At 39.2% G+C, this 17,055-nt stretch overlaps 1 protein-coding gene across 1 annotated transcript; it reads right to left on the reverse strand.

Moving 5' to 3' along the window:
* Positions 1-1,128: 1,128 nt before the first annotated feature.
* LOC131694613 (uncharacterized) lies at positions 1,129-3,802 on the reverse strand. Its single transcript, XM_058983091.1, has 2 exons — positions 3,493-3,802; positions 1,129-3,434 (listed from the first exon to the last, which is right to left on the reverse strand). Exons 1-2 carry the CDS (start codon positions 3,800-3,802, stop codon positions 1,129-1,131), a joined length of 2,616 nt encoding a protein of 871 aa, XP_058839074.1.
* Positions 3,803-17,055: the final 13,253 nt, after the last annotated feature.

Consider the following 17,055-nt stretch of genomic DNA (forward strand, 5'->3'; position numbering starts at 1 on the left):
AAGTAGCTGAACGGACTTTGTGAAAATCGTACCACTCGTGTCGATCCCTGCTCTTCTTATTACACCTTCCAGCGCGATGTTGAATAACAGACACGAGAGACCATCACCTTGCCGTAACCCTCTGCGTGATTCGAAGGGACTCGAGAGCGTCCCTGAGACACGTACTACGCACATCACCCGATCCATCGTCGCCTTCACTAATCGCGTCAGTTTGCCCGGGAATCCGTACTCGTGCATAATCTGCCATAGCTGATCTCGATCGATAGTGTCGTATGCGGTTTTTAAGTCGATGAACAAATGATGTGTGGGCACATTGTACTCGTGGCATTTCTGCAGTACTTGACGAAGAGCGAACACCTGGTCCGTGGTAGATCGTTCGCTCATGAAACCCGCCTGGTACTGCCCCACGAACTCTCTTGCAATTGGTGATAGTCGACGGCATAGTATTTGGGAGAGTACCTTGTAGGCGGCGTTCAACAGGGTGATTGCTCGGTAATTACAGCAATCCAGCTTGTCGCCCTTTTTGTAGATAGGACACACGACACCTTCCATCCACTCCTCCGGTAAAATCTCCTCCTCCCAAATCTTGGTAATCACCCAGTGCAGCGCTTTAGCCAGTGGCTCGCCACCGTGTTTTAGTAGCTCGCTTGGTATTCGCCTTCACTGCCGCCTCCCATAGCCCGTCGAAGTGCGGTGCTCGCGGGGAAATAAACTGGAATTCAATGCCTTTCTCCAAGCACTCGTTCGCCCAATGACTGGATTTCAGCTGTTCGATGAATTGTTGTCGCATCTCCTTAACTTCGCGAAACGCGCCGACGAACGAGGTGCTGTTATCGCAGTGTATTGCGCGAACGCGACCGATTCGACTGACGAAGCGTCTAAGCGAATTAACACACGCGGCTGCTGACGACCCGGCGACAATGTCTAGCACCACGGCTTTTACGGCGAAACAAACGTACACTGCGACCCAGACTTTTACCGAAGCGCCCCTTCCCGCGAGTAGTCGAACGAGAAACGGCCCACAGTAATCCAGCCCCATATGTTCGAAAACTTTCGCTGGTGTGATGCGTGTAGCAGGCAATGGTGCCATGTACTGCTCACTTACCTTTGGATGACAACGGAAACACGTCACGCAATGGTGGACTGTCCTTCGAGCAAGGTCCCTGCCACGAACTGGCCAGAAGCGCTGCCTGATTGTCGCGAGTAGTTGCGTAGGTCCGGCATGAAGTGTTTGATGATGGATCGATCTAAGACCATCGGGAAACGGCTATCGTAGGATCCTGGTAGCTCCGAAAGACGTCCATGGATGCGACGTAGACCAATTGAATCAAACATCAAATCGAGGTTCTTGGTGGGCGACTTGAATTGAGCATCCCTTAGTGAACGTTTGCCTCCATCTTGACAACGCAAGTATTGCAGCTCCACGTTGAAGGCAGTTTGTTGCGAAAGGCTGATGAACGATTTTAGGGCATTATCGTATTCGTGTAGCGTTATCTTTCCTGAATTACGATCTTGTTTGGCAGCTCTACAGTTAGATGCGAATCGCTTGCAGTAAGCTGTAATCCTCAGCAGTGGAGCAAGTTCTGAATATGCATGGATCAGTGAATCATCAGGTGAATACACATGAAGGGCAACGGTTGACTTGCGTTCGGTCACTTGCTGCTCAATCATAGATGGTGACAATGCAAAAATTGAATCTGGCCAATCTTCCGCTGAAAGTAACAGGCAAGGTGGTCCACTCCACCAAAGAATATCCTGCAGTAGCTGCTGGGGCTCTGCTCCTCTAGATATTCGATCTGCTGTATTGTCTGTGGTAGGGATGTGACGCCACTGGAAGTTCTTAGTAAGCCGTTGAATTTCTGCGATGCGGTATGACACGAATAACTTCCATGTAGAAGGTGGGGAAGTTATCCAGTGAAGGACAATGGTGGAATCTGTCCAAAACGTCACCTTTCCAGTAAATTTAGTCGAATTGAGAACACTATCAGCTAATTGGCTTCCCAGGACAGCAGCACACAGTTCCAAACGTGGAATTCTGAGCCCACCTGCTGGAGCTACACGAGACTTGGCGATAAGAAGGTGGCTTGCTTTTGTACTACCGGCAGTTGAAACGATGTAAATGCAGCACCCGTATCCCTTCTCAGAAGCATCCGTGAAGCAATGAAGATCGTAGCAATCAGAAGGAGAGCCTAGAACCCATCTAGGCACACGAAGATTTTTTATGACTCCAATGGATGCTCGGAAGGACAGCCACCAGGATTGTAACTTATTCGGAAGCTCATCGTCCCAATTCAGATTCTCCTGCCACAACTGCTGAACGAACATTTTGGCACTGGCGACTACTGATCCGACGAGGCCCAAAAGATTGAAAAGTTGAGACATCTCAGAGAGAGCGATGCGTTTAGTCACTCTGTCAAGTTTTGGTAGCTGAGGAACCTTGAAACCGAACGTATCATCCGATGGAAACCATAAAAGACCCAGAGTTTTAATTGAAGGTGATTGGTCAAGCTCTAGTACTGTTAACGTTTCACAATCCTTTTCCGGAATGTGTTCTAAAATGGCCGGGTGGTTGGCACTCCACTTTCTGAGTGGGAATCCCGCTCTGCTGAGTAAACTGATCAACTGTTTACTTGATTCCACTATGGCTTCCAAGCTGTCGGATCCAGTCAGCAGATCGTCTACATAGAAGCCTTCCTTCACGATCGGCGCTGCTAGTGGAAAATCCTTGTCGTCGTCTTCTGCAAGCTGGTTCAGAGTCCTTGTAACGAGAAAAGGCGCACATGAGGTACCGTAAGTAACAGTGTTCAAACGGTACTGTCTAATAGGATCGGCCTCATGCTGGCGCCAAAGTATTTGTTGTAGTGGTCGATCGTCGGGATGTACCAAGATTTGTCGGTACATTTTTTCTATGTCCGCTGTCATGACGTATCGATGGAGGCGAAAGATGAGAACGATTGCCAAGAGAGTAGGTTGTACCGTTGGACCTGTAAGCAGCAAGTCGTTCAATGAAAGATGATTGCTACTCTTGCATGACCCATCGAACACGACTCTTGTTTTTGTGGTTGATGAATCGGGACGAGAGATTGCGTGGTGGGGCAACGCGACGCGAGTCTGCACCTCCTCCATGTGACTGAGCTGCTGATATTCTTCCATGAACTGCACGTAGCTGGAGCGAAGGGAAGCGTCGGCACGGAAGCGTTTTTCCACAAAGTTGAGTCTTCGAGCGGCCGTGGACCACGTTTCGCCAATTAGAGGCAACATTTCTTGACGAACAGGAAGCCGCACTACATAGCGTCCCTCAGCATTCCGGCTATGCGTCCTTGCAAAATGGGTTTCACACTGCTGTTCCAAGGCAGTGTAAACCTTACCTTGATCGAAGTTCTCCACATCCCAGAATTTCTTAACTTGAGCGTCTAGACTTTCGACAGTAGAAACTAGACACGTAACAGATGTAGATGAACTGGTCGGTACTTTTCCGGAGATGATGTATACCAGGCTTCTGTAGAACTGGAAGGTGTGCGTTAAAGCAGATTTGCTCCGCTTGCAGGATCATGGAGAACAGCTCAGCCCCAACGATGATGTCAATGCCATTGCAAACGTTGAATTGTGGGTCCGCCAATGGCAAGTGTTTGGGGACGTTCCATGCACTGATGTGTACCGTCCTAGTTGGCAGATTGACGGTTAGATTTGGCAGCACCAGACAGTCCAAAGTGTGCTCAAGTGATCCGAAACGAGATGATAATTGCACTGACACTGAATATCGCACATTCACAACGGCTTGGCCGATGCCACTAACTGGCATGTTCACTTTACTGCGCCTCAATGCTAGGCGTTGACACAATGATTCAGAAACGCAATTTGATTGTGATCCACTGTCTAAAAGGGCACGAGCGAGCTGGTATTGTCCGAGATTGTCCCGAACTTTGACAAGAGCAGTGAATAGGTGTCCATCCGGCTAAAAAGAAGCTCCACCAACACAGAATCCCAATGCTGCGTCTTAGTTTCCAGTGAATCCAAAATTTGAACGTGTTTTTCGAACTCATCAGCAAGATCCGATAACGCACTTGCACGAAAAGAACTGGGTTTCGGACGGTTTCAAAAACGCACTTTACTCGTCGAATTCTCAGTGATAAGTGAAGTATAGTTCTCGTTTTCGTTTCCTTTCCTACCTTCATTACATATTGGATGCGAGCGTGTGTGAGTGTGCGTGTGTTTCATTTTCAGCTGCCATGATTAATCGGAGGCAAGGTAAGTGTATTCTAGGTGAGTATATTTTACATTGGTTTTGTTTATTTATATTTTAGGTTTTGTTTCAGGTAAGTTGAGGTGGTTTCATCAAGGTAAGTATGCAGTAGGTATCAAGTTCCGCAACAAGGGTAAAGTGCCTATTTTCATTATACTAAGCAAGGTACTTCATTAATTCGTAAATTTCTCGTCCTGCAATCAATGGAATGCATGAAAATTGACATCAACAGCATTGCTTCGTTGTTAAGAACCAACATAATAACAAAAATACGTTGAAAACAGTAAAATTGTCGTGTTTGAACGCAACGAAAACTCGAGTCGAGTGCCCCTATTATTGCACTACCATTTAACTCAATGCGTTGAACAAAGATCATACGATTATCTTATGAAGCGGTATTTATTTCGTAAAATCGGTTTGCTATGATTTGGTTTTCCATAACGCATCTTCGATTTTTCATAAGACAAAATTATATATTTCTCTTATGTTTATGTAAATCATAAAATGCACGTATGAAACTCAAGCGAGTAACGTATGCAATACCCAATAAAGTCGTATTTTTCCATAGTCTTCTTATGAAAACATAGTTTCGTTACTTTTCTACACATCATAAGGTAATTCTTATGAATCTCGCTGTATGTTTTGGCTGAGTGTTCAAATGCGACTCCCCCTTAAGTTGGTTTAAGCGGCTGCCCCATGCTGCTACCCAAACGTTGCAATGGCCGGCGATAACGACTGGTCTCCGATCGATATGCTCTTCTGTCAGCTTATCAAGAATTTCTATGAATCGATCGATCATCCACCGCAGAGGTGCGTAGCAGAAGACTCCATTAATTTTGACAATTACAATCCTTCATCCGCGCGATAAGCTACTGAACTGGATATCTTCCCCTCGACGGACTCTCCGCTGGTTTAGCGTTATCTGGTATCCAGCTTTCAACGCTGGCCGGGTACAGTATGACACCAAAATAACAGCTACATCGTGCTAAGACTCCGCTACATATTGCCGCAGCAAGTGTTTTGATGTGTCGCACTGGTTAAGGTTGAATTGCATTACCTCCACTGTGACTTCATTGCAGACAACTGTTTGAATACCGGATAATATGGGCCTCATAAACCGTGGTTGTTATCTTCTTCGTTTGTACAGATCAGATATCTCGGAGCCTGTCGGCAGTCCTTTGTCTTCTGGCATTTTTCCCCGCACTTTCTGTATAATTTGCTCCTGTCAGGTCCACTGCAATTTCTAGCCAGGTGCCCGAACTCTTGATTAACTCGAAGCACACTTCCGATCGCTGAGAGACATACCGACCAGCCAACTGTGATCTTCCCCGTTTTTACTGTCTTGTTTGCTGCTTCGACTGGAAGCCTAACTAAAACCACTTGCGTGCTGAAAGGCCTATTCCTCATATGGATCGCCTGTTCTTTCAGAGCTTCTCTTAATTCTTCTTCCGAGGATACTGCCTCCAAATAGATTGTAGCCTTTCACCGCGTCATCCACGGCTTTCTTGGTGAGCTCTTTATAAGCAGAGCTGTTTAACTTGGAATGCTTTTTTTTTAATTCCAGGATCATCTCTCTAGTGCGGGTGCTCCTAATATCCTCATGTCTAAGCCCAGCGTCTTGAGGGTCAGGTTTATCCGCATTGTGCACAGTATCTTCTCGTGATCCGCATCCTGTTCGGTGACGTTCGCCATGACCAGAATGCCGTTAGCAGGATATTACTGGCGTCGATCCTGATGTGTCGGTTGACACTGTGTGTATTTTATTTGTTGTAAAAAAATTTTGTTGCCGGAAAATGTACAAAACACCCAACCCGCTAAAATAATTTACTGAGTCCTTCGTATCCCTTGTACCATTCAACACTACGACTAGGGTTGTGGTACCGGTAATACCGGTACCGAAAATCCCGGGAATACCGATCCATTTTTGGTACCGTAATACCGGTACTGAACAAAAGCCAGTACCGGTATTTTCGGTACCATACAATATTTTCATGGAAAATGTGTGGACTCTCTAGGTGGACCTATTTAAAAATGACTGCAAGATAACCTAATTATATTAAATATCTTCTAAATAAATCGTTGAGCTAACACCTTTGTGGGGAAATCAGGTGGGGCCATTATCATATTAGTTCTAGAAGTTAAACATTACTAGCTCCCGTTGTACTGAACGGTTTTGTTTAAATTCCTGCACTATTTTGTCGAAATTAAATTTTAACGATCTTGTACTAAATTTAGAGACGTGAAATTTTTCTATGATTTTTTTATTAGCAAAATTCTGATTGTTTTCCATTATTCACTGGGTGGCGCGTAATAAGACTATGGTCTATGTCATGTCTGTATTTGGTTTGCTCTTAAACCTTTATCTATAAAAGAACGAACAGCGATTTAGAAGCTAACAATTTTAGACTTGGTGAACTGCTTCAAATGTGGCAATTTGTTATTTCTTGTGATCGGAAAATTCAGCAAAACTCCATAGTTTACAGTAAAGCAAGGAGCCTTGGTATGCATGAGAGAATAGTTGGCAAACGACATAAAGGTCGAAACCAATTTACAGAAAAGCAAGAGAGGAAATGCGTGCAACCTGCACGAATTCACTGCCATTCTCGCTTTGATTTACTATTGTTAATATACCATCTGTTGAAGTCGACGAAAGTCGCACCGCGTAGCAGTTATTGATTTCAAAGTAGCCTAAATTTCGAAATGAAAGCAGATGCCGCATACGAAAAATATCTTCTGTGAAATGAGTCATGCCATTCCGAAGCAATTAAAAACAATAAACATACTTTTTTGATCAGCAAAAAATAATCATCTGAGCATAAGGTTTTCGGTTTGAGCATTCAATTTCACTTTGACACTTTTTTCGAATTTTTAAAGAAATATTCGAGTACCGGTACTTTACCGGTACTGAGAGCTTTAGTACCGTAGTACCGGTTCTCGCCAAAAAGGGTCGGTACTGCGAACCCTAACTACGACCCGGCTCCCATGTGTCATTCAGCATCGCAACTTCTTCGAACCCTTAGGCTCCTTTCTCGTACAATTTATTCCACTGCCTCGTTAAGCCAATCAGCTCCCAACCTGTTCGCGAAATACTTGGTCTAGTCCTCGACGAGAAAAGTTCTCCCGAAACCGAGTCAACTAGCCAGGTGCCGAGATCGATCCAGATGTTCCAGTGGAGCAAGGCGTCCAGTTCGCTTGTGCCTCGACGATCCGCGTCTGGTGGTGTCTTATCACGATCTTCACAGCCTGGCCCGGTAGTGAATCTAGCTTACGCCGACGGAGAATCCCCCTGAGAAAGAAGTTCTCCCAATAACGAATCTTCGCTATGTTGCTCTCGAGACAACCTATAGTGCTGTGGTCAGACCGGCGATTCTGGGTGAAGCATAGCGTTCGGTTCGCTGGCGCCCCGATCACCCATTCCCGGTACTCTGTCGCGGTCTACTCGATTGACTAATCGCTGCGGTTAAGCGTTTCCCAGCGGTAATTGCTCTCCTCAAAACCGTTACTCGCGGTTCTTGACGGCGCCGGTGCACAGTGATGCCGCGATGGCAAAAACCCCCAAAAAATTTTTATTTAATTCATATGCCATATTATTTTTTCCCAATTCTACGGCACTTCAGACATCATACTTCCAATTTTCTTGATTATCGTATGACAAATAAGCTCTCCAGAGCATTTTGAACTAGGGGTGTTGAAAGATGTTTTTCATTCCTTTCAAGGAAAACATATGGCGCTATAATGCAATAATACAACTAGGTTTTTAAATAGGAAGGAAAAGGCAGAAACGGATCACTCCAACTTTAATTTGTGGCAATTTTTGTGTACTTTAAGGAAATCTTAGTGCGATCTTGCGCAAATCTGCGACAAAAGAGTTATGATTAATTTTTTCACCGTTGACTGTAGAAAGTACGCAAGGGCTAGGTATCAAGTGGTATGAAGTTGATAATCGCAAAAAAAATTTTGATTTCCAGAAAATAATCCAAGCTGATCTCAAATTTTGATGTCTTATTTTGATTATTAAGAACTATTATGAAATAAACCGTCAAATGTTAAAAGTGATATTTTGATCATTTTGCACTTGGCCCATAACAGTACTTCTCACATTAGCCAGGCCAACTAACGAATAAAATGGGTTTTTGGTATCGACAATGTTCAATTTAACAATTAATTTATTAATATGTTGGTTTCCACCCTAGAATATTTTTTTTTCGTCCAAATGTTTTTTTTTTCAAGACATAGTTTTTAAAATGGCGTATCAAAACAATTTAAGAACATTGTGCATTATAAAAGAAAGTTTGATCGAAATGACGAATGAGTAAATATCGTTGCATAGTAAGTGGTAATTATTGACAAAATACACCAAAAAAACACCATTTATTGCACCTAGCAGTGAGAATGAATGAAGTGAATAAAATGAACAATAAAATGTAATGAATTACATGAATATAATGAACGAAATAAAAGAATAGAATAAAATAAATACAATTAAATGAATAAAATAAACAAATTTCAAAAAATATTTTTTTTGTTTTACATATTTGTAATCTATACCTATATAATAATCTATAAAAAACCGATTAAATCGTAAGTTTCAATAATAATATTCTATTTAAACTTTTATTTTATTATGCGTTTTCTATAAAGTCGTGTTTTCGTTTGTGTAGGCATGTTCCGTTCTAAAATTTTTAGTATATCGTGTGTTTACGAGTTTTGATTTAAAAAGTGTTACTATGGCCAGACACGAGCTATTTGGGATTCTAGGTAAAAGAAACAGTTAATTTTTTTGATCAGCGAAATTAAAAAAACCGCAATAAATACATCCTGGAAAACGATGCTCGAAATTCGACCTCACGGCTAGAAGACAGGGAAATGAATAGCATATAAATATAAGGAGTAGAACCAACCAAATGAATTTACGAATAAAATTTATATAACAAATAAAATGAATTAATCGAATAAAATAATTAAAGTAAAAAGAACTAATGAAATGAATTAAGCAAATAAAATTAGCAATATGAACAAAATGAATAATATGAGGAAATTTAATAAAATTAATTAAATAAAACAAGGAAATTACATCAAAATAAATTAAAAAGAATAACACAAATAAATAAAATGATGGAAAAAATTAAAGAACAATTTAAATAAACAATGAAAAAAATAAACAAAATGATTAAAATGAATTCATAAGTGATAGGAATAAAAATGATTACATGAAGAAATTTCATAAAAACCAATAAATTTAAACATCATATAAAATTTCTGTTCTTGATCAAACGATTCAAATTAATAAAATACAAAAATGAATCTAATAAACAAAATGAGCAAAAATAACAAATAAAATTAGCAAATCATCAAAGTATATAGAATAAAATATAGTAAAGAATAAAGTCAAAAATAAATGCCTGTATTATATGTATAATCAATAAAAAATGAAAAATTAAAGATAATTTTTTTTGTCATAGTTTCAACAATCTCTAAATATGAGCAATAGGGCTACTTTTGACGAATTTCACGCCAACTCGAACAAATGTTGGCAGCACCCTCTCAGATTTTAATGAAACTTACTGTACATGAAAAGTTTGTCACAAAAAGCCACTTTGCATACTTTGTTTTTCCAAAAATGATCTAGACTGTCTTTTGAAAAGGGCCAAACTTTCTTTACCAACTTTTTTTTTCAAATGGTTATAGTCTAAAAATGACAAGTCCTAAAAAAATGTTGTAGGAGTGATTTTCATAAAATTTGTCAAATTTTTGAATAAAAATATTGAAAAAATTCTTCGTTGGCTCCTACACTGAAAAAAATCGATTTTAAAAATTTAAAGTCGATTTACAAAAATACCCATTTTTGATTTGGATGAAATTTATTTGAAAAGTTATTTGAATAAAAATTTTCCTTGTCCAAACTAAACTGACTTTTTTTCAGTGCATTTTTATCGAAAATTAAACCAATGAAAGTCATAATCATCTCAGATTCCATTTTCCCAGCTGCTAGTTGCCTGATACATGCAAAAAGTATCAGTAACGAACTTGGTATATATTCATAACAAACTTGAATAAAGACTGGAAGGCTGGAAGATTGGAAGATCAGAAGACTGGAAGATTGGAAGACTGGAAGATTGGAAGACTGGAAGACTGGAAGACTAGAAGACTAGAAGACTGCAGTTCATTTGTTCCTCTCAAAACTAATAAATTTCTAAAATTTATTTTATGTCTGATGGAGCAGTAGCACAATACAAAAATAAGAAAAACTTCGCAAGCTTGTGTAGATTCCAATCAAAGTATGAGTTAAGCGCAGAATGGCATTTTGTTGCAGCATCCCATGGAAAAGGACCCTGTGATGCTATTGGTTGTACTCTCAAGCGAATGGCAAAAACATCCTGTCTTGCTCGCGGCTATGGAAATACCATAACAACTCGCCGAGAGTTATATAACTGAGCAGTTGAACAAACTGATAAAAATATCACAAAATTAATGTTCTGCTACATATTCACAACAAAATGTCAAAAGAATTCGAAGAGCTGTACAATAACTCCAAAACAATATCTGGTACTCAAAAATTCCACAGTTTTGTGCCTATTCCTAGTGGCGAAGTAGAAAAGGTTTTCTAATTCAAAAGATGAACCAAAAATATTTTCCTTGTAAAAAAATAGTACAAAATAGCATGCTTGAAGATAATTCTAAGACAAATGTTATATATAAAATTCAATACATAATGTTGTGGTGGTTTTTTTCTTTCTCTGATTCTTCCTCAGCACTAAACAAGAAAATAAAGAAGTAATAATGAAATATTCGATTAATGACGTAAACTCTTTTTAATGGGATTCTTGATTAAGGAGTTGCATACCTTTTAATGATAAAAATGTCAAGAAAATTTGAATTTATGTAAATGAATAAAGCAATTATTTCATTACATCAAACTTATAATATTTTGGTAGTACACTTTTCAGTGAAATAAACAAGCATACGTTTATAAAAATATTTTGATAATTGGTGGAGTTATGGCTTTTCCCGAAAACCGTTTTTATTTAAGAGGTTTGCGGTGATCACGATTGAAGACCAATAGATCATCTAAAATCCCAAAACTCAAAAAATTCCATTAGTATATGAGTATTCCCCGTACCTTTACGATTAGTTGAATAAAAAATAACTTTTTCCTGCATTCGAGAACGTTTTTAGTAAAAAACGCCGTTTTAAGCTCTAAAAATTGTATTAAAAAATTCTTATCCATGAAACAAAAATTTATGAATGAAAAAAGAATCGTTAAGGTACGCGAAAAATTTATTACGATCAATTGAAAAAAATAAGAAAATTGATTCTGTAGTTTTTCGACAATCGTGATCGCGAAAAAACCATTTTTAGTAAAACTACATTTCGAGATAATCGAGTTTAAAATTTCAAATTACCACTGCTCTTGGTAGACGAAGCGCGCTTGGAAGCACTGAAACTTTCGATCTATTTCTCGGATCTCTATAAAAATATGGGAAAACATTCTCAAGGAGTTGTACTTTCAGATAAAGTAATAAAAAAAATTCGATCTTATGAAAAATGAAAAAGTACTTAACCCCTAAATAAAAATATGCTTTGTTGCTAATTTAGACAACATCTTCTCACAAACCAAGTTTTATTGGAGTCTGAGATGATTATGGCTTTCATTGATTTAGTTTTAGATAAAAATATACTGAAGAAAAAAATCAGTTTGGCCAAGGAAAAGTTTTTTTTTATTAACTTTTTTCCTTAAAAGTGACAAACTTGAATTTTTGACGGTAAGTAGGGAATATAATTACCTATCTTGGAACAAAATTTCTTCCAAATCAAAAATGGGTTTTTATTTGCAAACCGACTTTAAATTTTTAAAATCGTTTTTTTTCAGTGTAGGAGCCAATGAAGAATTTTTTCAATCTTTTTATTTCTTATTTGACTAATTTTGTGAAAATCACTTGTTTAACATTTTTTGTAGGACTTGTCATTTTTAGACTATAGCCTTTTGAAAAAAATTGGTAAAACAAGTTTTTTCAAAATACAGTCTAGATCATTTTTGGAAAAACATTGTATGCAAAGTGGCTTTTTGTGACAAAGTCTTTATGTACAGAAAATTTTATTAAAATACGAGAGGGTGCTGCCAGTTCTGAATACGATTTAGCGCAAAATTCGTCTTTTTGAAAGTTTGTTTACAAGTTTTTGGAAAAGTGGTTACATAAAGTACCAAAAAGCCTGCCGGTACATTCCATTCTTTTCCACATTCTTATTTTTATTTTATTTTATAATTTCATAGTTTGTTTATAATTTAATCATTTAAACTTGTCATTTACAAAAATAGCTCAATTATGTGTTTAATCCTAAACTAGCATATTTCTATTTGTTATTCCTATACAATAATTGAATCCAGAGGGAAATATCAATCGCATGAATGGCAGAGATACATTGTCCTTTCATTAAGTACATTTCGGCACTTTTTAAGTAACACTATTAGGAGTCTGTACAGAAATGGGATTAATACGAAATAATTTATCAAATTCATTATTTTTCTATTATTCAAAAGTGCTTGAAATGCTTGTTTGTACACGAATTTATCACAAAGAAAACGGTTAGTGATATAGGGATACTTTATTCAGAAACATTATGTTGTATTAAAATATTGTGAAAACTTATTTTTGGAGACTTTAATAAATATTGCGATAAATTTGGAAGTCTATTCAAGGTAGAGAATTAATGTCTTCAAAAAAGATTGTTTAGATTGTAACTTTGCTGAGAATGAAAATTTTCTAATAACATTTTTACAGTCGGTAGTTTTGTTAAGTTTTTTTATGATTACTGACCGCTGAGAATTACGATTAATGCAATCAAAATTCGACATTTATATGAGCCAAAACGCAGACTGTTGCATTACAGTCAGATGATCATTTTATCAAAAATTGCTCGATAAATACATACTTTTACTATTTTACCTTAAGGATTTATATATGTTGTGCTTGGCCAAAAACCGAAAATAAATTTCATATATTTATGAGTATCATATCCTCAATAGCGTTTGGTGAACTTTTCATGGCGAACTGAGCACTCTGAAGTTCATGGGGTATACATGGGTACAAGCTATATCACAGTGTATTTCCGGAGACCTGTTTCAAACTTTAAGTATTGTTGTGCCGTGTTTCAAATCAACGGGATCAAACAAATAATAGTCTTCTGTGCTCTACGTTCGGGTACGTTTTCATTGAAATGTGAATAAATTACACAACGTGATTATCTCGAGGCGACTTTTCGAAAAGTGACCGCGTGATGACTAAAATATTCTAAATACCGCTGAACCAATCGATCTGAAATTTTCAGAGACTGTTTATTATTACACAATTTCAATTTTAACCATTTACACTTGTCCAAATATGAAAGCTCCCAAAAACCCTTTTTTAAGAAAAGTCGTCATCATTCTCGAAAAAAAATATCTTCGCCAAATCCGTTTTTCGCCAAATCCCCATTTTTTATGGTTGGTAACTGTGTGATAAGGTGTAGGTGTCAAGAATATTACTATAATCTTTTATTAATTTTTAAAGCTTAGCCTAAGCTGATCTCGAATTTCAATAGTTTTTTTATTGCTTGGAACAGTATTGAAATATGGCAAATGTTAAAAGTGATGGTTTCGATAATTTTAAATATGGTACACAATTATTCTTATTTCGCGATTCGTTTTTTAGCCAAATAAAACTAATTTTTGTGACAATAATGTTCAATATATAATGAATTTCTTGCATATCTTGAATATCTTGATTTATACCCTGTAATATCTTTTCGTCAAAATATATTAATAGTTTAATTGCTTTGAAGTCTGTACGAATAAATATTACGAAAAAATATTTTTTGTGGGAAGTTACAATTTCCTGTCTATATTAAATCGAATAATTGCTAATCTCACATTCAGGCAGATTCGCCACTCACTTATAGAATTCGTTCTCTCTACAAGGAACTTGAACTATTTCAGAGCGATCCAAAGATTTAAAGTTCGACAACAAGTTATCGCAGGGTTCTGCAAAATTAAAATATCTGCATTTATTGAAAATTGGGGTACCTTTTTTCTGCAACCAACCAGTTTGAAATTATTCACTGATTGTTTAAAAAAATCATATATATTTCGATTTTATTAATTTTTCCATTCGATTAACAAAGAAGTTACGGTTAGTTAATAATATCGGGTTATTACTGTACTGCATTAATATTTATGAAAGATTGATTCCTAATTATTCAAAAAAATTCCACAGCTATTTGTTTTGGTGAGTTTCGTATCGTTATCGACTACCGGAATTAAAATGTCTGATTGCCACAGATAGCGATTATTGCATCGAAAATGCAACATCCATTTTCATAAAGAGATCATGCGTTTAATTGTTTGCTCATTCAGCATGATTAAAATCATACATTTCTCGAATAAGATTATGTTGGAAATCGATTCAGAGACCTGAAATCATGGAAAAAAGTTATCAAATAAATGTTTTTGTACACCTTTGGGGTTATTGCCAACTTCTGTATGGAGTGGAATCACTGTGCGGTGGTTGAGTGGTAAGCGTGACCGCCGCTCATTCCAGTTGGCCTGGGTTCAATTCCAGCCGAGGTCGTTGAGATTTTACTGAGGTGAAAAAATCTGTGGTCACGTCTTCCTTCGGAAGGGAAGTAAAGCTGTTGGTCCCCGGTCCATGGAATTAGTGGATCGATAGTTCAGGTAGTGGAATAACCTCTCTGACGTCGGTAAAGGAGAAGTAGATCCAACTTCTATACTCTTACTAACAAAAATATCGTCCTCCCGTGATACTTGTGGAGTGCGCAGTTGTAGATACGGCCTCTAGCAAAAGCAAGTATCGGACCAACCATTCCTTCCCTTTCCTTCTGCGATCTACGTTCGAGCCTGGCCGGCGCCGGTATTGATCAAAAACACTTTAGGATTACCAGGAGTTGCAGATTGAAAGATGTTGCGCTACTCCCAAGCATAATTATCTACTGATTCCCAGCGCAACTTCAGCTAGACCTGATCGATAACGGAGTAGCAGCCAGGGGTGGTCGCACAAGCTCACAAGCTCAAGCTCAAGCTCACAAGCTCAAAACCGTTACTCGCGGGTTCATCACACCATTTCCGCTGTAAGGCACTCGATTCACCGCGAACCACGTGTTTATGTCGCTTGTTATTCTGTAGACGACATTATCAGTGTTGATGTCCGGTTCTCCCACTTCCAGCATCTTCCCGTGTGTCGCTTCGCTTCGAACCTCGGACATTCAAGGACCACATGCTCCGGTGTGTTCTCTACTTTCCCGCATTCCGGGTATAGCGGTGAGGTTGCGTGCCCGAACCGTTGAAGATACTTCCTGAAGCATTCGTGGTCCGTCACGAGCTGCGTCAGCTGGAAGTTCACGTCCCTATGCTTTCTATTTACTCGCCTTCCTTTCTCAGCATTGTCCCATTCTTGCTGCCACGTCGCCATCGAATCTATTCTAACCATTTTGCTCACATTTCGGCTGTTCCTTCGATTGTAGCACTCGATATCCTCCGCCAGAGGATTATCTCGACGATAGCGCATACAAGGTCCGACGGAATTGTTCTCTACACGCTCGCAACTCGTACGACCATCACCCGGAACATCTTGTTCAGCTCCGCACCGCAGTAGCTATGACGAAACACCAATTACAGACGTCTCGAGCTGCTTCTTGGACCGCCGTCGTTTGGCATGATTTTCGCTATTGCGTTCGTTGCCTTCGCCGACATAATCAAAATAGTCACGTGCGCTCCAACATTCGCTGAACCGCTTTGCAGTTGCTAACCAACGACACTTCCGTCTTGTGATCTGTAGCTTGACCCCGTTCATCCAGCTCTCGATAGCGTCTATTATCTGTGTCACCGACACCTCCACTTCTTCAAGTGTCTCACCCATCACCGTTAGTGACACGTCGTCTGCGAGTTTCCCTTTCCTGGGCAGCCACAGTGTTAAGACGCCATCGTACATCTCATTCCAGAGAGTTGGACCGAAAATGGAGCCCCGAAGAACGCACGCTGTGACTCGCGTTAACCTCTGCCCTTCGATAGTTTGGGGACCCTCATTCTGTGCAGTGCTGCGGCGATGGCTTCCCAGCTAGCGCGGTTAAACGTGGTGCAGTATCGAATTCCTTTTCGCTTCTGTTTAGATGCTTTCTTGGCACTTTCGGACACTACCCAAATTGTCTCCACTGTCGATACTCCTTTGCGAAATCTAAACTGAACCTTGGACAGCCCGCGCTTGCCCTACGTACATTTCCTCAACTTGTTTAGGACCATGCTTTCCAGGAGTTTACCAAGTGTAGCCAACAGACATATAGGTCTATACGAGGTTGAATCGCCCGGTGGCTTCCCTGGCATTGACAGCAACAGCAACTTCTGTACCTTCCACATTTCGGGGAAGTTGCCTTCATATAGAAACTTCTGCAGCACCATTCTGAAATTGTATGGCACGATGCAGAATCGAATGCATGACTGCAGAGGAAACATAAATTCCTTCATCAACCAAAGTATTCATTTGTTATTATGTGGACAGTTTGAAAACAGAAGTTGGCATCTTCTACATTTTCGAGCATAAGTGAACTGTGTAATCTATATCTGGCGCACTTTTGCTCAATAATCCCCCTCAGAGCTAGCATAGAAACAAAATTCAGTTTGCTTCTGAAACCGAACATATCCGAATCTGAATGTGCTATGTCGGGAAAACGAATGACGAGGGAAACGAACCAAACATTTCATTCATCGCGCCGGGCTTGAATTGAATTTCGTTTTCTTTCAAGTTCACGCTGGGATGTCAATTTTT

Source organism: Topomyia yanbarensis, unplaced genomic scaffold, assembly GCF_030247195.1.
Source record: "Topomyia yanbarensis strain Yona2022 unplaced genomic scaffold, ASM3024719v1 HiC_scaffold_110, whole genome shotgun sequence".
NCBI lineage: Eukaryota > Metazoa > Arthropoda > Insecta > Diptera > Culicidae > Topomyia > Topomyia yanbarensis.

Bases quoted from the DNA above. Each gene is read 5' to 3' on its own strand.
- LOC131694613 (XM_058983091.1), bottom strand. From the start codon at position 3,802: ATGCCAGTTAGTGGCATCGGCCAAGCCGTTGTGAATGTGCGATATTCA. The intron at 3,435-3,492 runs GTATACATCATC...TTACGTGTCTAG, and splicing joins TCCAGTTCTACAGAAGCCTG to TTTCTACTGTCGAAAGTCTA.